Raw genomic sequence first — 18,888 nt, 5'->3', positions numbered from 1 at the left:
GTGAGTTAACTCAGAACACAGAATATCCTGAAGGCACCCTCAAGCATCATCGAGTCCAGCTTCTGGGCCTGCACAGCACCACCCCCAAGAGACACACCGGGTGTGTCCAAATGCTTCTTGAGCTCTGTCAGGCTGGTGCTGTGACCACTGCCCTGGGGAGCCTGTTTCAGTGCCCAGCCACCCTCTGGATGAAGAACCCCTTTCTAATACCAACCTAAACCTCCCTGACACAACTTCAGGCCATTCCCTCAGGTCCTTCCTTCACCATCTTCGTTGCTCCTCCTTTGGGCACTCATTTATGTCTTGTACTGTGATACCCAACACTGGCCCCAGCACTGGAGGTGAGCCGGCCCCAGCTCAGAGCAGAGCAGGACAATCCCTCCCTTGCCTGGCTGGCCATGCTGTGCCTGATGCCCCCAGGACAGGGCTGGCTCTCCTGGCTGCCAGGGCACTGCTGACTCATGTTCAACTTGCCACTGACCAGGACCCCAAGGTCCCTTTCTGTGGTTCTGCTTTCCAGCATCTCATCCCTCTAGGACGGCTGAAGCCGATTTGGCTGAACGTGCCTGACGCTGGATGCAGCAGAGATCAAGGTGGGGAGGTGTTTCCCGGGACGGAGAGCCCTGCAGGAAGGACGCGTCTCTTCCAGCCTTTCTCCTCTCGCTGCTGGCGGAGCCGCGGCCCCACGAGGGGGCTCTGCCCGCCCGGGCACGGGCAGCGCCGGCCCTTGCAAGGAGCAGCTCCCAAATCCCGGATTGGGGCTGCCGTGAAAGCACCTCCCACGTGTCAGTGTGTCTAAAGCAGTCTCGGTTTCAGGATGTTAAACTGGTAGAGTTGTAGGTATGAACAGGATAACCAGAATAGGAGCTCCCTCCAGGGGCACGACTGATAGCTACAACATGATCTAACTGTGCCTGGAACACATACAAATAAATGGTAACAAGCAAATTATTTGTATGCCTTGTTGCTACTCAATTTCCCCCAACCTGAGACACTCGTAGCCGCAATAGTTTAAGAAAGCCTGGTACAGAAAAAGTTTTTGAAATTAATCAAGTAGAGAAATCCTACCATTGAGGAGAAAAATTCCATCTTTCTACACACAGTAAAGGGGAAGGGGCATTTAAACAGCACACACTGGCCAAGATAGGACAGCTCAGTTTGACCTCTTTGTATCTTTTAATACAACCTTCATTAAAATTCTTAAAATAACTGTGTAATGGCAATCACAAAAGTATAAAGAAAATATTCTCCAGCTCAAGAAGAGATTCATCCCTGAAATGCATGAGAAAAATCAAGTGATAAGATCATTTAAATGCCATTGTACATATCCCCTGTAACAACACCCTGGTCAGATAGGTAACAGCAGCTGTCCAAGGCCCAGTGCTTGACTGCTCACTGCTGTTAGTAGATTACGAGCACTAAAAGAAATAGAGGTGTAAACAGCCAGAGCAACAACAACAGAGGGGGACGATGCACAGAAACAGCAGTGACAACTTCAGCTGTCAGTAGGGTTGCTCTCCTTCCTCTGGCACTGGGCTCACATCACCACCATGATGTCTTCCAGCGGCTTCCGTGTCAGCGCAGGCACAGTGGCATCTTTCCTGGGATAGCCAACGGGGAGCAGCAAGAGGAGCTTCTCGTTCGCTGGCCGCCGGAGCAGCACCCGCAGCTGGGGGCCGCAGTTCAGCGGGGTGGAGGTCACTGTGTACAGACCCGCATTCTGCAGCAAGACAGACAGCAACAGAGAGACAGAGGTCTGTGCTCTTTGTTTGTAGTGGTTGTTCCCACCTGTACACATCCTTCTGTCAGCTAGCCCAGAAATGCTGCTTTGTTAGACCTGCTGCAGCCTTTAGAACACCCTGATTTATTAACAGACTCAGTGGCATCATGAAGGATGCCTGCTCTGCTTACAGAGAAGTGGAGCATTTCTCCACCACAGCAGCAGCAGCACAGTCTGTGTGCCATGCCTGTGTGCTGTAGAGCCAGAGCCTGCCTGCTGTGCCAGTGTGATGGGGAATCCATGGCCACAGGGAAGTTGAGAGGCAGTTTTGGGGATATGATTGGAAAGTCATCCCATGGTGCTGGTGATTGGACTAGATGATCTTGAAACATCCATTCCAAACCAAATTATTCCCTGATTCTACAATCTGGCTCATACAGAGAACTATTTCAGGTCTTGCCTCCATACAGCTGGCAGGAAGATGCCTTGTGAATGCTGGAGCTCCTCCTCAAGAGCTGTACCTTGCAGGGAGAGGGGACACAGACTCTGCCTCAGAAGCTGTCACAGGAGTCTGTTGGCGTCTCTCACGCTAGCCATTGTTATGGATTACATCAGAATCCCAAAATAAGTCTATGTATCACTCTTCCTCTCATTCAAAACCTCACAAAAACCCTAAAAATTCTGGGCAAACAATAAAGAGCTGACATCATCCAAGGTGTGATCACACAGCTGAGTCACTTCCTGAGAGCTGCACATGTGGTTTTCAGTCTCTCTGTCTACTCAATGCAAGCATTTTGGGAGGCTTTGAGATACAAGTGAGCCAGGGACAGGTGCCCAGGAAATGCACCTGTCATGTTTAGTAATCTCTACAATCTTCTCAAGAGGAGAAGAGCTAACAGTGATGGTGCTGAATGGTGCCTGAGGAGCAGCAATGCACGAAAGAAAGTGTCATTCAAAACAGAATGGAGGAGAAATGGCAGTGCCTGGTAGGAAGTTGGCCTAATATAAGAGGAGGCACCTTGCTGTTATCTTGCTGACAGGCCAGGTTAACTATCAGAATAGCTTCTCTATTTAACACTTGTGTGAGTACATCAGGTACAAGAAGCAGAACTGAGCACTGAGAAACCGCTGAGAAAATCTAACTGGCTGGTGTCAAACATGCTGAGCTTTAGAGATCAGTGCACTTTCAGAAATGCCTCAGGAAGACTGATTGAAATAGTACAGTGTGTTCTGTGGAAATGTCCCTGATTTTTTTTTCAGCGTTGTATACTAAAAGTGGTTTGGTGTCAAGCTGTTTTATAGAGATTACTGAAAAGAAGGGGCTAGTGTGGCACCACACAGTCGTGCTTGGGTAGTCTGAAGAGCTTGTCAGCCCCGTTAGCATAAGGCAGAAACCACAGGAGCTGAAGCCTGTGCCGAGAAAAGTGTGACAACTCTGGAAGCTACATTAGCTTTTTCTTCCTGTTAACCAGTACTGAGGATAGGAATCACCTTCTCAGATGCAGACCTGTGTAGAATAACATTAAAACTCAAACTAAGATGTATTGCCAGGAATTGGAGTAATCCAGGAGACTAAAAATGTTAAAATCTAAACTGAGTTCCACCCTCATTTGGGCAGAACAGTCTTGGTAGGTAATCCAAATTAATATATGGGCTCACAGTATGTTGGTTCTGTCAACGTACCTGCAGTGCAGCAAGCAGGATACCACAGGCAATGGAAACACTGATTTCATTGTAGTAGTGGGTCTTCTTTTTGCCATTTGGAAGCCGCCCATACACCTGCTTGAAAATTAGGATCAGATACGGAGCAGTGTCCAAGTACTCTTTGATCCAATTTGTTCTGCAAAAGAATGTTTAAGACATTTATTTTGCAACCTTTACACTTTCCTGTAAGTTACATTTACTGTCTGCAAAGGGGCACTAAAGATACATGACAATTAAAGCAGTAGGCAAAACCTTAGAACATTTACTGCAAAGGATTAAGTATTATCAGCTTAAATAGAAACATTTCAGAAAGTAAAAAAAGCTTGAATAGAGTTCTCAATTTTAACAGATTTGGCTGAGGGCTTGATGTGCTCACTCTGAAGAGTGGAATTGCATACAAATAAGAAATAGCTCTTGACCTCTTATCTATGAACTGGCCTCATGAGCATTTGCCTTTGTGATTATTTAATTCCTGGAATTTTGCAGATTTGCCTGTTACCAGCAGTACCAACTTTTTTGTCATTGCAGGAAAGCCTGCTGTCAGAAAAGTTCACAACTTTTTTGTCTAAAGTCTAAACTGAAATATATTCCAATGGCAAAAATTGTTATTCTGTTCCTGGATATTTCATCCCTGTTACAATTCATTTGGTTCCCAATTTCTTAAATGACAATCATGATATAGGGTTTAGACAAGAAAATGACTGCTTTCTACTGTTGTCACTCAAAACATAAGAACCTCTGGCAGTTGTTTGCATAGCACATAAATTTGCATAGCACCTAAGCACCCAAAAAATAGTAATATAATCAAACAAGTAGGGCAAGTCAACCCTACAAAGCTTTGTGCACATGCTCCATTTGACAAGCCAGGACTCAGTAGACATCTTCCCATTGTGTGAAGTTAAGCAAGTCAGTCAGACTTGGGAGGGCATTTGGAACAATTAAATATTGCATAATTCAGCACTTGGATAGGGACAGGCCTTGGGGCTTCCTCAGCTGGTAGCAAAGCTTCCAGTGACTTTGGGAGCTTGACTGTTTGGCATACAACAGAAAAAATCTGGGACAAGAGTTTCAGTCGCAGAGGTTACGTAGGAAAAAATAATGATGGAGCCAAGTGCTTGGAAAACTTTCAAAATAGAGAATAATAATCCCTTTTACTGGAAGCAATTTTATGAACCAGCCACCAAGGCACAGTTCTACATATATTTAGAAGTTTTTGTTTTCAAACATAGATTTTAGAAAAACATTAAAAGTGAGAGGGAGGAAGAAATAGAAAATTATAGAAGTTTTTCCTACACTGAAACAACAGCTATCTTCACACCCCTTAGGTAATTGACTTTTCGTACCTCAATCTTTTCAGGTCATTAACCCATCTGTCTCCCATCCTTTTTTTGTAGTTGATTTCCTCTTCTTCTTCTACAATTTCACGAATCTTACGTTTTAAATATGGATCTTGCACTACCACAAAGGTCCAGGGCTCAGTGTGTGCTCCACTAGGTGAAGTACCTTCATACAAAAACAGGGAAAAGTAAAAACCCAGGAAGGAGGGTAGGCAGTGAGAGATATCAGTTCTTCCTTGTGAGCTTTTAGGCTGACCAAGTGAGCAATGGGAAAGCAAGTGGATGAGATGGGAAGAAAATGATTAAGTTCTGGTGACAATCCTGTTCATTTCTTTCTCAAAGAATGTGAAATCCCGTTGAAGAACCGAGGTTAGTCCTTTCATGCTGCCATCTTACAGGAAGCTAGTGCTAAGGATTTGTAAAAAACTGCTTTTTTGGTGGTTCTTATGACAAGGCAGTAATATGGTGCAGTATATATGAATGCAGTAATGTTATTACAAAGTGCTGTACCAAAAGCAGAGCTCTGTCTGAATACACAGCCAACTCTGACACGTGGTTTTAGCTAAAGAGTGAAAACAATGGCTTTCAGGAAAACAAGGCTGAGCGATCCCCAGCAGGAACCTGTTGCTGACTGACAAAGATAAGGAGCTGTGCAACACAGACATCTGCCATAGAGTGTACAGGTTTGAGTTTGTTGTCCCAAAGATAGCTGGTGTTCATAGGTGTAGACATATATACAATATATATTATATATATATTTTTTTAATATATATTATATATATTAAATCTGTACTTGTTCACCCACCAACACCACTGGAGAAATATTTTAACTGCCTAGAGGTTAAAAGCCAGAAGCTGAAGAATATATATCTGCACAGGTTCACATATATAGACATTAAGAAGACTGTTTAGATCTCCCTGGTCCCTCATACACATTTAAAAACATTTGAAGAACTTGAATGCATACAATACTAAGGACTGGTTTTAGTTCAAGAAATACTAGATAAGCAGCTTGAACTCTCTAGTTATATGAAAATGTTTTTTATTGTGAACCTTGCCTCTCCTCAGATTTGGGTAAAAACTGATGGCATTCATGCTTCCTTTTGTTTTCTTTTTCTCTACACAGCCCAAAGCTTTCAGGGTTACTAAGTACTTCATCTGCACGCCAGGCTTGTTTGCTTTGCTGCATTTGCCAAAACATGCTCAGTGTTTTAATGATGCCTAGTTAATTAGAGGGAGATGGAGACTCTTTACAGTGTAGTAACAAAGCTGCTTACAGTTCTTAAAGGAAAAATAATGCACCTCAAATGTGGAGATTCTTTAGATTATTAACCCTGCTAAAGGCTACTGAACTTTTCTCTAAGGCAGCTTGGGAATATTTTCTATAGTAGCAGCAGCTGGCTCATAGAATAAGAGAAATCATGACAATCAAAACCACTCCTGGCTGAAGTCGATGTTAGTTAGGCAGAGATGAGATTAGGCCAGGACATTACAGTAATGATTTGAAATACATAAAATCTCAACAACAATGGTAATCCATTTCTGATATTCAGTCAAATAACCTCTATTAGGGTCCTCAGCATAACACTCCAATCATATGCAACAGGGGTCTAACACTAATGTTGGAAGGGCTGGAAAAGGTTTTTTAGACTGAAATTCTTTCCCTTTATTAAGCACCAACCATTTATGCCAACATATATTCAATATGTATGGAATATTTTACATGGCTGACACAATTTAATCTATTTGTTTGTGGAGGGACCCCAAAATGCAAAACCCACACATGATAAATATCATTACAATGCATTAAATTTTAGAGCATGTGAAGTACATATGGCTTGCCATTTTTGAGAAAACACTTCAATATTTCTATTTGAAAGATGTCTCGGTAAACCACACATAAATTTAATTTTAAATAACATCTTTTATAAGTTGAAAATTAAGTTTTTTGTTCCATGCTGTTGAAATGCTCTTCTTCCCTTGTGGGTGAACTGCAAATACAGAGAAATTGGGAGACTCCAAACGAGTCTCTGACATACAGTTGTTCAAGCTGAGTAATTTCCAATCAATCAATGGGTGCTAATTCATTCCAGCTACAGGTGAATCTAGGAAAACCATAAGCAAAATTCCAGTTCCCTTGGCTTTTCCACACCACCTTTTACACCACAGTTACAGAGTTGAACAACAGTGTTGGTCCTTTATTTTTCCCCCAGACCTTGAACCACTCAGTACCTACCTGCTGTTCTGATGACATTATCAATGACCTCCCTGGGGACTGGCTCATCACTGAGAAACCTGACAGAGCGTCTCTTATTTAGAAGCTCATAGAATGTCTGTGACCTCTTGATCATTTCAGCCTCAGAGTAGCGCTCGCCAGTGAAGGGGACATGGGCAACATTTTCTTCAAGTCCTTGCCACTCTTCCTCACCCTCTGCAAGAAAATACAAAAATACAAGTGGTTAGGGAATTTTTTTTTTTATTTTTTTTTTATTTTTTATTTTTTTTTTTTTTGCTTCAGAATGCTGTTAATATCCTTGGCATTCACACTGTAAGGCACCTTATCCTGCACTGGCATACGCTGCACTTCTACACCACTGGTAAGGCAAAGTCTGAGGTTCCAGTTGACACAACTCATTGATCCCCAGCTCCAGCTACTGAATAAACACCTTGTTTAAATCCCAAGAGGCAGGAGGGTCCTGACCTGCTCTAGCAAGTGTGATCCACAAAGAAGTCATTGCCTTCTCCACTTCAGCCTGCAAGCCTGCTAGCAAAAATGGGTTACAAGCTGAAACAGCATTGAAAAAGCGGACAGCCTTCCAGCCCAATTTTCTCAGCAGGTTAATGTGAACGTGTGTGTTCCTTCTTGAGCTGTCTAATGAGGAAAAAAATCAATTAAATTATTGAAGTTAAGGAGAGAGCTTAACTACCAATATGTGTAAAATCTCCTCTGAAGAGCTGAATGTCAACTTCTTCCATATTCATGTTTCATAGGAGAAACATTGCAAGCTTTGGCTCTGCAGAAATGTGACTTTGTGGTTAAGCTCTTTGGTTTCCCGATACTTTCAGCATAAGAGGAAAAGGATGTCAGGCATCTATATTTAGGATAACAACACATCAAATGTAGGATATTGTGTTTCTTGGCTTTAATTTAAAAACTCAAAATGATTCTCCATTTCAATGAAATCTGTCTGTTCATATCACAAAATGCATCTTCTGTTGTCTCTGAGGCCTCTTTCTCCCCCATATTCCTAGAATCAGCATGGACAGCATTTTTTGCAGCTATGATCTGGAAGTTAAAGCTATTTAAATGCTACATTTTGACTAGTCAATAGTATTGAGCAATCTGCTACAGAGAGCTGAGTCAGGAAAAAATATTCCAGTTCTTTTTCTGTTGCTATTAGGCTATTATTCCCAAATCATAGCAATCTCCAGCACAAGTTCAAACAGCAATTACTACTGTGTTTTAGTAGTATGCAGTTGCCTTAGAGACCAGGCTGGTTTTTTGTTCATTTTAAAAGCAGTGAAATAATCACGTGTGGCTCAGCCTGTGCAAAGGGGCAAAATAAATCCAGTTTCATAAATTGAATCTAAACTGAATGGTTCTGGTCCCCAAACCACCATCATTTCATTTTGTGTACAAAGAATTCACCCTGAGAATTTGTTTTGTTTAACATTTCATGCCTGTGATAAGTGCTCTTGGCCATAGTCTGCAAGGACCTGGCTCCAGGTTAATGGAAAGTAGTGAGCCCTGGTAAAAATTATTTTAGTGATCATCTTGTGCACGCTCAAAAAGTAAAAGGGTGCCTCTTGGTAATGTTCCCTGTGTGATTTACACTTGGTAAAATAGTGAGTGCTTGCTTGTTTTGTGTTGTGGGGGGGTTTTCCTGTGTAAGTAGAAGAGAAGTGAAGCTGCTGTTTGGTCAAGATATCTCAACTTAATAATAAAGTGAAAAAAGAAACGTACTTTCAAAGATTTTGAACATGGGACAAAGGTGACAGGGCCAATGAGAATGGAAAACCTCAATACACTCAACATGGGAATACTGGCTGAAACAGAAAAACCTAGAAGTGCAGGAACTGACACACAAAAACAAAACTCTCCTGGCAAACTTATTTTCTTAAAATAAATTAATCTATTATATATTCTCTTCCATCATGTGTCTACCATTCTTTCCTAGCAGTTAACATGATCCATATGCTAACTTTAAATCATTATCAGCACCATCTGTTTAGTGCATGCACTCTATATCTTTAATTGCTGTGTTTAGACACACTCCTGTTTGTACAGTCACGTTACACAATACCACAAGTGTCTTGCTTATGTCTCTTTGCATTCCACCACTTGATGGACAACAGACATCCCGCTAGCAAGTCTTTTACCTTGTTAGCCACATTCTCAAGATTGCCATCAATTCCATCAATTGCCATTTACAGTAGTCATCAAGCTTCCTGCTTTTTATGTAAATCTGGAATGATTTTGGCTCACACATCCCAAATGGAATCTCATTTTAAAAGTACATTTTTCTATCTCTATCAGAAATTCCTCTCTGGATACATTTTCGGATGATAACTATGTTCTTCCCAGCAGTCCATATGGGAGGTTATAATCAGCCTGCAAACCAAGTAATAAATTTTACCTCAGTTTGAAGCATGAGTTCTTAATTAAAAACTCATACTGAGAACAGTAAGTTGTCCTTTCACTTCTGTTGGCCACTTATTTTACCCACACTGACACTTCTCTGTGTTGCTGGCTTCCAGCTGTATGTCATTAAGACATTTCACTTTTACTCTCCTTGGTTTTATGCAAAGACCACTAGATAATATTAACAATTGATCCTGAGACTGATCCTTGAGAAACCCCAGTCAAGACTACTGCATTTGCTTTCCAAACAAGTTTCTTCTCCATAGAATTGCTTCCTGAGCATACAATTCCTCTCTAACTCTCTTTTCCAGTGTAAAGACATGATGCATAGGAAAAAAATTCAATGTATGTAAAGAAAGCTTTCACATCTTTAGTCTTAAATGCTGGGCAACTGACCCTGTGGGTTCTTTATCTGATTAATGGCACACTGCTGCAAAATGGGCCACTACAGGAATCCCAGTAGTGAATCCAGCCCTGAACTGAGTGTGACTAATAGGGAACTAAAAGAGATGGATTACCCTGCTAGTGGGTTATAAATAGTGCTTAGCAGGCTAATCCTGGAAACCTCAAGAGTGGATCAGGGATCTTAAGCAAAAGAAGTACCAAGTTGGAGAGGCACAGACCCTGGAAAAAATAACCCAGCATCAAAATATTGTGAAAATTACCTCAACTGGAATATAGTTGCTGAAAGTTTCTTACAATCTTAGGGTAAATAGAGTGGCTATTATATAAAGAGAAAACCTAGTATAAGAAAAGCTGAGAGGTAATCTGGTTGCAATCCATAAACCACAGGAGAGTATATGCTAGGGCTAGAAGAGAATCCTTTGAAATCAAGAGGATGGAACAGATTAAATAGATATACAGTAGTATTAAATAAATTTGGGCAGGCAGAAAGGTAGATGAAGGTTTTTAACCCTATCCTAAGAAATTCTGGACCATCCTTTCATCAAGGTTAAAGAAAAGGGGTGACAAAAGTCCAGTTTTCATGTTCATTCAGCTGACGACAAAGGCTGGATGTATTTGCAGCAGCAGGAAGATACACACAGTAATGCACTGTGTCCATCTGAGTCCTGTGTTCCTAAATGATACAAAACATGAACTGTCATTGAAAAGGAGGTTTAAATTGCTACTGCCTCATCCATGTCAGTAGTAGTATTATTAAGTTTTTGAAACTGGGGAGAGGAGAATGCTTTTAAGTGGGAGAGGTCTATTACAAGGAGTATCACAAGCAACTAGCAGCGCATTTTCAGGAGGAATGGAACATTTGGGACTTTGTGTGCTGTTTTGTAGTCCTTAAGTAGAGTGTATCATCAGTGTCCTTGCCAATCCACAGCATAACAATCTCTCATTCTGGATCTTAATATAAATGATGGAAAAAGTTAATAATATAAATGAAGAAAAAGGTTATGGGATAGATGGGCGTGCAAAAAAATCTGAAGTAATGCCAGTTAAAGCATTAAACAAATGGACTGAGTGCTTTGCACTTAACAAAAGAACTGAGTTTCTGGCTGCCATGAGAAACATCCATCTCCTCAGCTGTGGAAACACAACACAGACAAGCTCAGGAGCACTTAGCCCTCACCATTCCACCCTTCACTGCCAATAAGTGACCCTACTGAGTCTGCCCAAGCAGTTCAGCTCCTCACACTGAATGCTCTGCTGCTCAAAGGCATGTCCTTCTCATGGGAAACTTCCCTGAGGGTTCCACTGCAGGGAAGGCTCGAGGGGCTACAAGTGAGGTCAATGCTTTTCTGTTTTTCTAGCTGAGTGCTTCACTCTCTCAGCAAATAGACCTTGCTTTGGTCAGGGACATGAATCAAAAGACTTGGTCTTCAGCTGCACCTTCCTATTCAGGGGGCTGCTGAAAATTCAGCTTGTTCACCTGGAGCAACCTTAGATTCTAGCTTTAGAAAAGGCCTTAAGAATGCCACCGTCATGTTACCTAACTCAAATTCTCTTCAGAGGAACTTAATCTTTAAGCACAAGCCAGCCAGAGACGTTAAGTAGAACTGAGCTTGTCTGATAAAGTAAGATACATTAATAAAATAACAGAATTTACACAGAAGGTAAAGCATTCTTTAGCATTTAAAAAATCTCTTCTTACATCTATGTTTCCATTTCAGCACCTAATGCAGTCAGTGAAAATTTTAACACTGACAATAAGGTTAACATGTTTTGATCCTAAATTAAGGCTCTAGCAAAGTAGCAGATCCTTACTAACTCTTTTTCTTCTCCTTGCTACTCTTCTCATTTAGGCCAGGCTGAAGAAAAATTTCCCTATGAATGATGAAATTATTTTAATATTTCTAGAGATAAAAGACACAACTATTTTACAAAGAAATTGGTTTGAATCACACACCACTAAGGGAAAGGTCATTATTTGTTAGTAAAAGAAAAAGAGCAAGAAACTTTAATATTGGATGACAGGGTATATTGAGAAAGGTTTTATTTAAAAGTAAATAAAACTTAGTAGGTAAATAAAACATAGCAACAGTACCAACATGTTTACCTGTCAAAAATTTTTTGCAAGCAATTTCTTTTCTGCAACAAAGCTAGTACAATTTTGAATTTAGAGCCTGAATAACAGGGAAAACAACTAACACATAAAAGACCAAAATTTTATATATGGAGCTACAGCAGTGAGGCTCCTTGATAAGAGCTAATAGGTTTGTTTATGCAAAGGATCTAAATTTTTTAACTGATAGAAACAGCTAGAGTCCAAGATGGTAATTCATAGCTTATCATTTGAACTACCCACAGGAATTCTAATTTGCAGCAATTTAACTGAAGTAGTAAGCCATTAGTGACAAAGAAATTATGGAATAATTTTATACAGAATCTATTTTGCATTGAACAAAGGATACAACAGGTGAACTGATTTGTAAAGAAATTTTCTATATTTGGAATATAGTCAACAGGGTTTAAACCTTTCTCGTTTTCAGAAACTGATAAACAACACTAACTCAAAGTACACTGAACACTGAGAAAAGAGCTAAATTAGTTCTTAGAAATAGGTCTATATGCAGGACACTGTAAGTTTTAAGATTCCTAGAAGCAGACTGGGGGAAGTGCTATTATGGGGGAAAAAAATAACCCAGACAGACCCCTCAACATGTCTTTGAAACGAGCTTGAGGGAGAAAAAAGAAAAAAAAAAAGAGCTGCATTAACTACAACTTTCAAAATTTGATAGGAACAGAACTCTGTAGATTTTTATTTTACAAAGAAATAAAGTGAGTTTATGGAGGATAGTTAGGAAGTAAGAAGAAGGAAGGGTACATTTTTAGCTTAGACTTTTGTCCAAGCTGTGAATCAGAAAAAGCTAATGAAAATAAAGGACATTCTCTATGGTTTCAAATAGGCAGCTGAGTGACCAGATTATCACCACCACCACATTTTGTTCTTAAATATTTGATCAACACAGCTCTCAACAAAGCTGTCATTGACATTCTCAGGAGGCACAAATGGAGGACATTTGTAAAAACAGTAATAAACCCATTTCCAAATTTTTAGCTGTGCTGAGACCAAACATGTACCACTGAGTGATAAAGTGGGATTACTTGCAGGTAGAAACATCTGCTCAGGTCTTCCCTTTGCTCACACTATAAGACCTGGGAAGAGACTGTAGGGAATTCAGCAGGATCTCCTCTCTTTCCTTACACTGTCCATAGAGTCCCTCATAGGTCTGAGATCTGCTGAACAGAGGAAGAGACAGGAGTCTCTGAGAATATATTATATATATATATATATATTTTGCACTCTGATTTCTGGGGTCTGGAGGGAATAGAAATGTACACCAAGAGTGACATGACATGAGGACTGCCTCCCTGGCTGGGAGCTGACAAGCTCAGGGCACAGCAGCAGTGCTGCACTGAGCATTGCTGCCACTGTGGAGAAGTCCCAAAGTCTGCACCTCCTTTATTCATATCAGCAGATAATATTCAACCAACAAAAGTGTTTGGGATAAGATTTTTCTTACCTTCTTCTTCTAAGGGATGGTCAGTGCCATCTTTTAAATCTTCATCCACCCACGGGCGAGATGGATCCTTGCTTTTAGTGTCACGTTTTTCCTTCTCTCCATTTGTCTTCTTCATTATTACCCCAATCAAAACACATATAATGGCTATAAAGACTGGTGTGAGGGAAGAAAAGAGTGCCATGACTATGGAAATGTGGAGCCTTTCTTCCACGTCCAGTAGTTTCTCATGAAAAGGAGAGGCTGAAGAGGGAAGAGCAACAAAGCAGTAAGCAAAAAGGGGTGGACTCAAGGTCCAGTCCTCTACCCTATCTTGCTTCTACTTTTCAGACACCGCCCCCACAATCTCATCTGTGATGGGCTCCTGCTGTTAATAAATAGCTTCTGCAGTTAAAAAAACCTCCAGACCCAGGTTTATATATTTTCTGAGAAGAAACATCTTAAAAACAGCAAGCAGAGTCATTAACCATACATATAAATGCTGTCCACTGCAAAATAAATTTAAAAACCTCAAGGTCTTTTCAAACTCCAGACTAAGGCAAAAGACTTCTCCCTTCTTATTTTTTGTTGTTATGGTCATCCCAGTAATCATCCTTGTAACAGTGATTATGAGAAGATCCAAGTGGGAATGTGACTTTTAAAAACTAATGATCCCTCTTCAATGTTTAACTCATAAAATTAACATTTACATGTATCCTAGGAATCCAGAATATCACCAATCACAAATCAGTTTGCAGCACCACCCTCGGCTCTGTCAATGGGTCAATAAAACAGATAAGTAAAGGGGCAGCATTGCCTCTCTATAAAGCGTGAGACCATTCACAGAGCCCTGTATTCATCCTGGCTGTTCTGGGGGAACTGACAGGAAGAATTCAAGGTAATCAAAGTAAAAAATATGTGAAGGCTGCAGTGAATTTAAAAGGCATGCTTCAGCATCTTATCCAAGATTAAAAACCGATAGGATCCTGGTATAATCCAATAATGGTCAATGTCTAAATGCTTAACCCATTTTTACCTCAGCCAGCTGCTTGGGAACTGAACCAACACAGCAACACTGATTTGCTGTCTTTGTCTGGGGCTGTTTGGACATACTGGATAATGAAATGTCAGATGGCAGTAGGTGCTGAGGGCTGTGCTGGAGAGCAGGGTGCAGGAGTGTTCTCTGCATGCAGTCACCAGTGTCCATCAGCTCTTCTTAGCACCTGCCAAGCCCATCCTTGCCAAGCCTCATCTCATGCCATACAGGGCCATTTCTGATGTCCTGGCATCCATGGCAAGATAATCCACATTTTGATTAAGCCCTCCCAAGATAAGTGAGAGCAGTTGTGAGTGTAGCCCTACCAGGAGATGGTGAGTCCCAGCTGGCACCTGCAGGGAGTCATTGCAGCCCCCTTTCCTCAACATGGAAGCCAGGACACAAAGGGGAGAGAGAATTTGGGGTATGCACAGGTTCCCTCCTGACAGGTTCTCAGTCCATGCCCTACCACTCATGCCTCTCACCCCACCAGTTTTGCAGCACTGGGCACACACTCACTGCTCACATTTGACACTGTCGCTCCAAGGGCTCCCTACCTTACAGGGTTCCAGCAGATACTGCCAGCTGCCTTGAGGATTGATCTGTGTGTTGGGAAGCACAGTGACCAGATGCTGCACAAGAAGAGGAATGTGTGACCACACTGGCTGGCCACACACAATGATAGTCTGGCTGACAGTCCAGACCTGTATCCTCTGTTAATACAAGATCCTTGTGTTAAAAGGGCAAGGTCAAGTGAATTGCACAGCTGTGCACATATTGTCCAAACATGCTTAGAGGCAAAATGAAACTGCCTCAAGGCTTGTACCCAGGCTGGGCTTTCTCAGCTGCCCAGCTCAGATACAGAATAAATACTTTACTGCTGTTCACTGCATCCTACTCCAACACACAAGCCCCCAGTTCCTGCAGGTACCAGTCCTTATGGGCAGTATTTGGGATCTGTGTAAAAAGGGTGGCCCCAGTACCAGCCAAGGGATTGCACAAATCCATCAGAGATGTAATAAAGAGGACATGAGAAAGTTGTGTTAAGGTTCCTAATTTAATCTAATACAGTAAAGTTGGCAATAAACTTCCATTTTACCTCTGCTAAGAGGACAATTTTGTTGAAAATTCAAGCCACGAATTTTGTCTTTCCTACCCTCCAGTCAATTTGCGACCTGGGACGTGTGCTTGGGTCATTGATTTGGGCTGCATGTATAAAAAGCCCCCAAACCAGTACACTCTATAGGAATAGAAACAATTATCATTTGGGGGAAAAAGAAAATATGTAAATTTATCCTCACTCTCCTTGATTTAGAGTAGATATTTAAACTCATTTGTCCCACCTGCTGGCTGTCCAGTCATGGGGAGAGGTACTTTACCTAATCCCAATTAGAAACATTAAATTAATTCATGAGAATAGAGAAGGAACCTGCAATTTCATCAGACACATTTTCAACAACCTACTCTGTGGCAAGGGAGGAAAACAGCATGTGGTCTAAATGGCACTGACAGTTTCTCCCACAGGGAATGTATTAACCTTGATTATTCACATACACGTAAATTAGGATCTGGATGTTCTGCAGCTGAGAATCCATCCTATGAAGAGACAGGTCTGTGCTGAAAGAGAGAGAAGCAATACAGAAGGGTGAATTATGTTGTTTAAAATAACTACCTCTATTTGCAATGCTGGAAACTTTGTAATAGCTCACTGTTCCAGAATAAGACTTCCTTTCAGGTGATATTAATTTTTCTTTTGTAGAACAGAGAAAGAAAGAAAGTTAAATAAAAGTGACTTTGGTATTAACTTAAGCAAAATCTATGTGGTGTTACATATTGAAAATTGTTGGGTTGCAGTTCAATACCACAGAAACCCCAGCCTACCATGTTTAATTAAAATCTGAATTAGTTTAAATAGCTTTATATTGTAAGCATTTAAAACAGAAACATGGTGCTGTCTTGAGGAACTGGGGGAATGGGTGGGTGGAAGCAGTTAATTTTGTACAGTAGCTTTCAATCAGTTTTTCTGTTAATTTTTTTTTAATCCAAGCTTTATAGAAATGTGATTAATATTATGGCAAAGTCCAGGAAATTTATTACAATTATTTCTTCTGCTCTACAGTAAACCGTAAAAACTAGCAGCTGAATTTTTGGGGGTTTTTGAGTCTCAGAAAAGTCAGGAGAAACTTTACAAATAATCCTACTCCTAGAAATTAATGGAGCTTTTCTGACAAACATGGAAAGACGTTAGAAAATGTTGATAGAAGTACAACAATTGCGAACAGCAAAGTACTCCACTATTACTGCATGAAAAACATGTAAGCACTAAAAGGTGCTAAAAGGTACAGACTATCATACTAAAAGCTTCTAGTCCCAAAATACTTTAATATTTCCCATTAAATTCTGTGGATAGCTGTTGTTCTTCTGAAGGAAAAAGCAAAAAAGTACTCTAGTGTCAAATACAGCCCTTTATTTTATTTTCCTCAAAGAAAAAAGTTGTGATGAGCAAATGTCAGTATGGATGGACCCGTGGTGGGACAGTCACACAAGGATCACCCATGGGCACAAGACTGTCACGTGGTGGGCACGGGCACCATTGTAGCCTGCAAGGACACTTGAAGCCAACAAACAGCACCTGCTCATCATACATGTTTACTTTGAGAAGTCTCTTTATTGGAGAACTCTTTGGACTCCTTCTTTGGTGCTACAGAAAATTAGATCTAGACATTTGAAAAGGGATCCAACACATCTATTCAGAATTGTTTAACTATCAGAGGCAAAGTATGGCAGTTAAAGCACCTAATTTAGGAAGGCTCTGAGGCTTAGGAAGGCATGTGGAAGGAGGGACCACTTCAGGCAGTCCTTAGCCTTCTTGTTTTTCCTAATCATCTACCTTTGGCCATATACACACAGGCTACAGCACTTGATGTCCTCACATGGATAGGATTTGGTACAAGAAGTTGTTGTGGTGTAAGAATGGAATTACATAATTTAGTGCTCCCACTAAAATGAAAGTGACGACCAACTCCCCTCCTAGCCCTGCCTCCAGTGAGACAGACAAGGGCAGGTATCCTTAGTTGAGATATGAAAAATTTACTAGAAACAGCAATGAGATTGAAGACTGTGTTTCCTTCTTGCCTCTTGGTGGGAACACAGTTGGTATTTTGCTTTGCTGGTTTTTCACCATGTCCATGAGAATGTGACAACGTTCATCTTGCCATTTTACTCCAAAAACCTGAATTTCCTGAGCAGGTCCTTTAACCTTACCTTGTTTTATTGCAGAACTGGCCTTTAGGAGGATCAGGGTTATCTTCTCCGCTTTCTCAAAAACTTCCTCTGCCATGTTGCTCCATACAATGATGTCATCAAAGAACTGCAGGTGTTCTGGAGCCTCACAGTTTTCCAGTGCAGCCTGGATCAGTCCATGGCAGATGGTGGGACTGTGCTTCCACCCCTGGGGGAATCAATTCCAGATGTACTACATGCCCCTCCAGCTGAAAGCAAACTGAGACCTGCATTCTGCTGCCAGAGGAGTGGAGAAAAACACATTGGCAATGTCAACAAGCCACATCATCCTCCTTGGAAGTGAGAATCCCTTATTTCTGCCTCCCCCTGATGAATTGCATGGTATAGAGTAACAACTTAGGCACACCAACGCAGCTCCAGGCTCTGCCACCTCGTGGCTACAGCTAAAAATTAACTTGTCTTTGGCTGAAACTAGGACAGAATCTTACTGTAGCAAAAAGCAGATATGTGTTAAAGAGAAGAGTAGAAGAAATAGAAGAATGCTCACAGTGAACATACAGAAGTGCGGAGTAAGATGAAGGAGGTACTTGCAATAAATACAGCACGAGTCTATGAAAGAAAACATGGTTTTGGGTGCTGGCTATAATTCCCATTGCAAGTATCCTTTGCTGAACATCATCAGTTACATACCTGCAAGGAACACAAAGCCCCTGTTTGGACCCTCAAGTAATATACCAGTATGTGGTGATGAAAGGGTCCACCAAAAAAATCTGTGTTTATAGCTAGAAGCAAGAAAAATTCACCACTGGGTATTGTCTAGAGATGCAATAAAATACTGCATTTGCTTCAGAGGTGAGTTTCACACTGAAGCTTGTGTTTACCAAAAAAAAATAATTTCCAAAGGCTATTTCAATGCCATCCTTGGTCAGCTCCCAAGTCAGTATATGCCTGCTGTGGGCAAGGCAGAGGCATGCATGAGCTACTTAATCCAATTTCCCAATCAACACATTGAGACAAATGTCTGGGATCAGCTGAAACTTATCTATTAGGTATTGGCATTACTAAAAATATCATTAGCTTCATAAGCATCTCCATCTCTGAGACATATCTAGCAATCCCCTCCTGCCTCTGCCAGTGACCAGCACACAGTGCTTCTGGGCAAGGTGACCCTCACTTTTCTGCTGCCTCTTGCCTCTTCTTGCACTCACACATACAACTGCCCCTTGCCCCAAGACAGCTGTATGATCTCTTTA

At 41.2% G+C, this 18,888-nt stretch overlaps 1 protein-coding gene across 2 annotated transcripts; it reads right to left on the bottom strand.

Moving 5' to 3' along the window:
• Positions 1-1,157: 1,157 nt before the first annotated feature.
• On the bottom strand, positions 1,158-18,353 carry IYD (iodotyrosine deiodinase). 2 transcript variants are annotated; one of them, XM_077176345.1, is made up of 8 exons: positions 17,657-18,353; positions 15,947-16,009; positions 14,950-15,105; positions 13,381-13,620; positions 6,998-7,192; positions 4,768-4,927; positions 3,404-3,560; positions 1,158-1,720 (listed from the first exon to the last, which is right to left on the bottom strand). In XM_077176345.1, exons 4-8 carry the CDS (start codon positions 13,559-13,561, stop codon positions 1,538-1,540), a joined length of 876 nt encoding a protein of 291 aa, XP_077032460.1. In that variant the 5' UTR covers positions 13,562-13,620; positions 14,950-15,105; positions 15,947-16,009; positions 17,657-18,353; the 3' UTR covers positions 1,158-1,537. The 2 variants fall into 2 exon arrangements, with proteins under 2 accessions (XP_077032460.1, XP_077032461.1); XM_077176346.1 differs by lacking the exons at positions 15,947-16,009; positions 17,657-18,353 and having other exon boundaries at positions 14,950-15,578.
• Between the last annotated feature and the right edge of the window lie 535 nt (positions 18,354-18,888).

Source organism: Agelaius phoeniceus, chromosome 3 (assembly GCF_051311805.1).
Source record: "Agelaius phoeniceus isolate bAgePho1 chromosome 3, bAgePho1.hap1, whole genome shotgun sequence".
In the NCBI taxonomy this organism is placed as follows: domain Eukaryota; kingdom Metazoa; phylum Chordata; class Aves; order Passeriformes; family Icteridae; genus Agelaius; species Agelaius phoeniceus.
The sequence above is the reverse complement of the archived record's forward strand: the minus strand, read 5'-3'. Positions and strand labels throughout refer to the sequence as shown.

Coding starts and splice junctions, on each gene's coding strand:
- IYD (XM_077176345.1), bottom strand. CDS start 13,561: ATGGCACTCTTTTCTTCCCTCACACCAGTCTTTATAGCCATTATATGT. Junction 7,193..13,380: donor CCATCCCTTAGAAGAAGAAG/GTAAGAAAAATC, acceptor ATTTTCTTGCAG/AGGGTGAGGAAGAGTGGCAA. Junction 3,561..4,767: donor AATGACCTGAAAAGATTGAG/GTACGAAAAGTC, acceptor ATTCTTTTGCAG/AACAAATTGGATCAAAGAGT.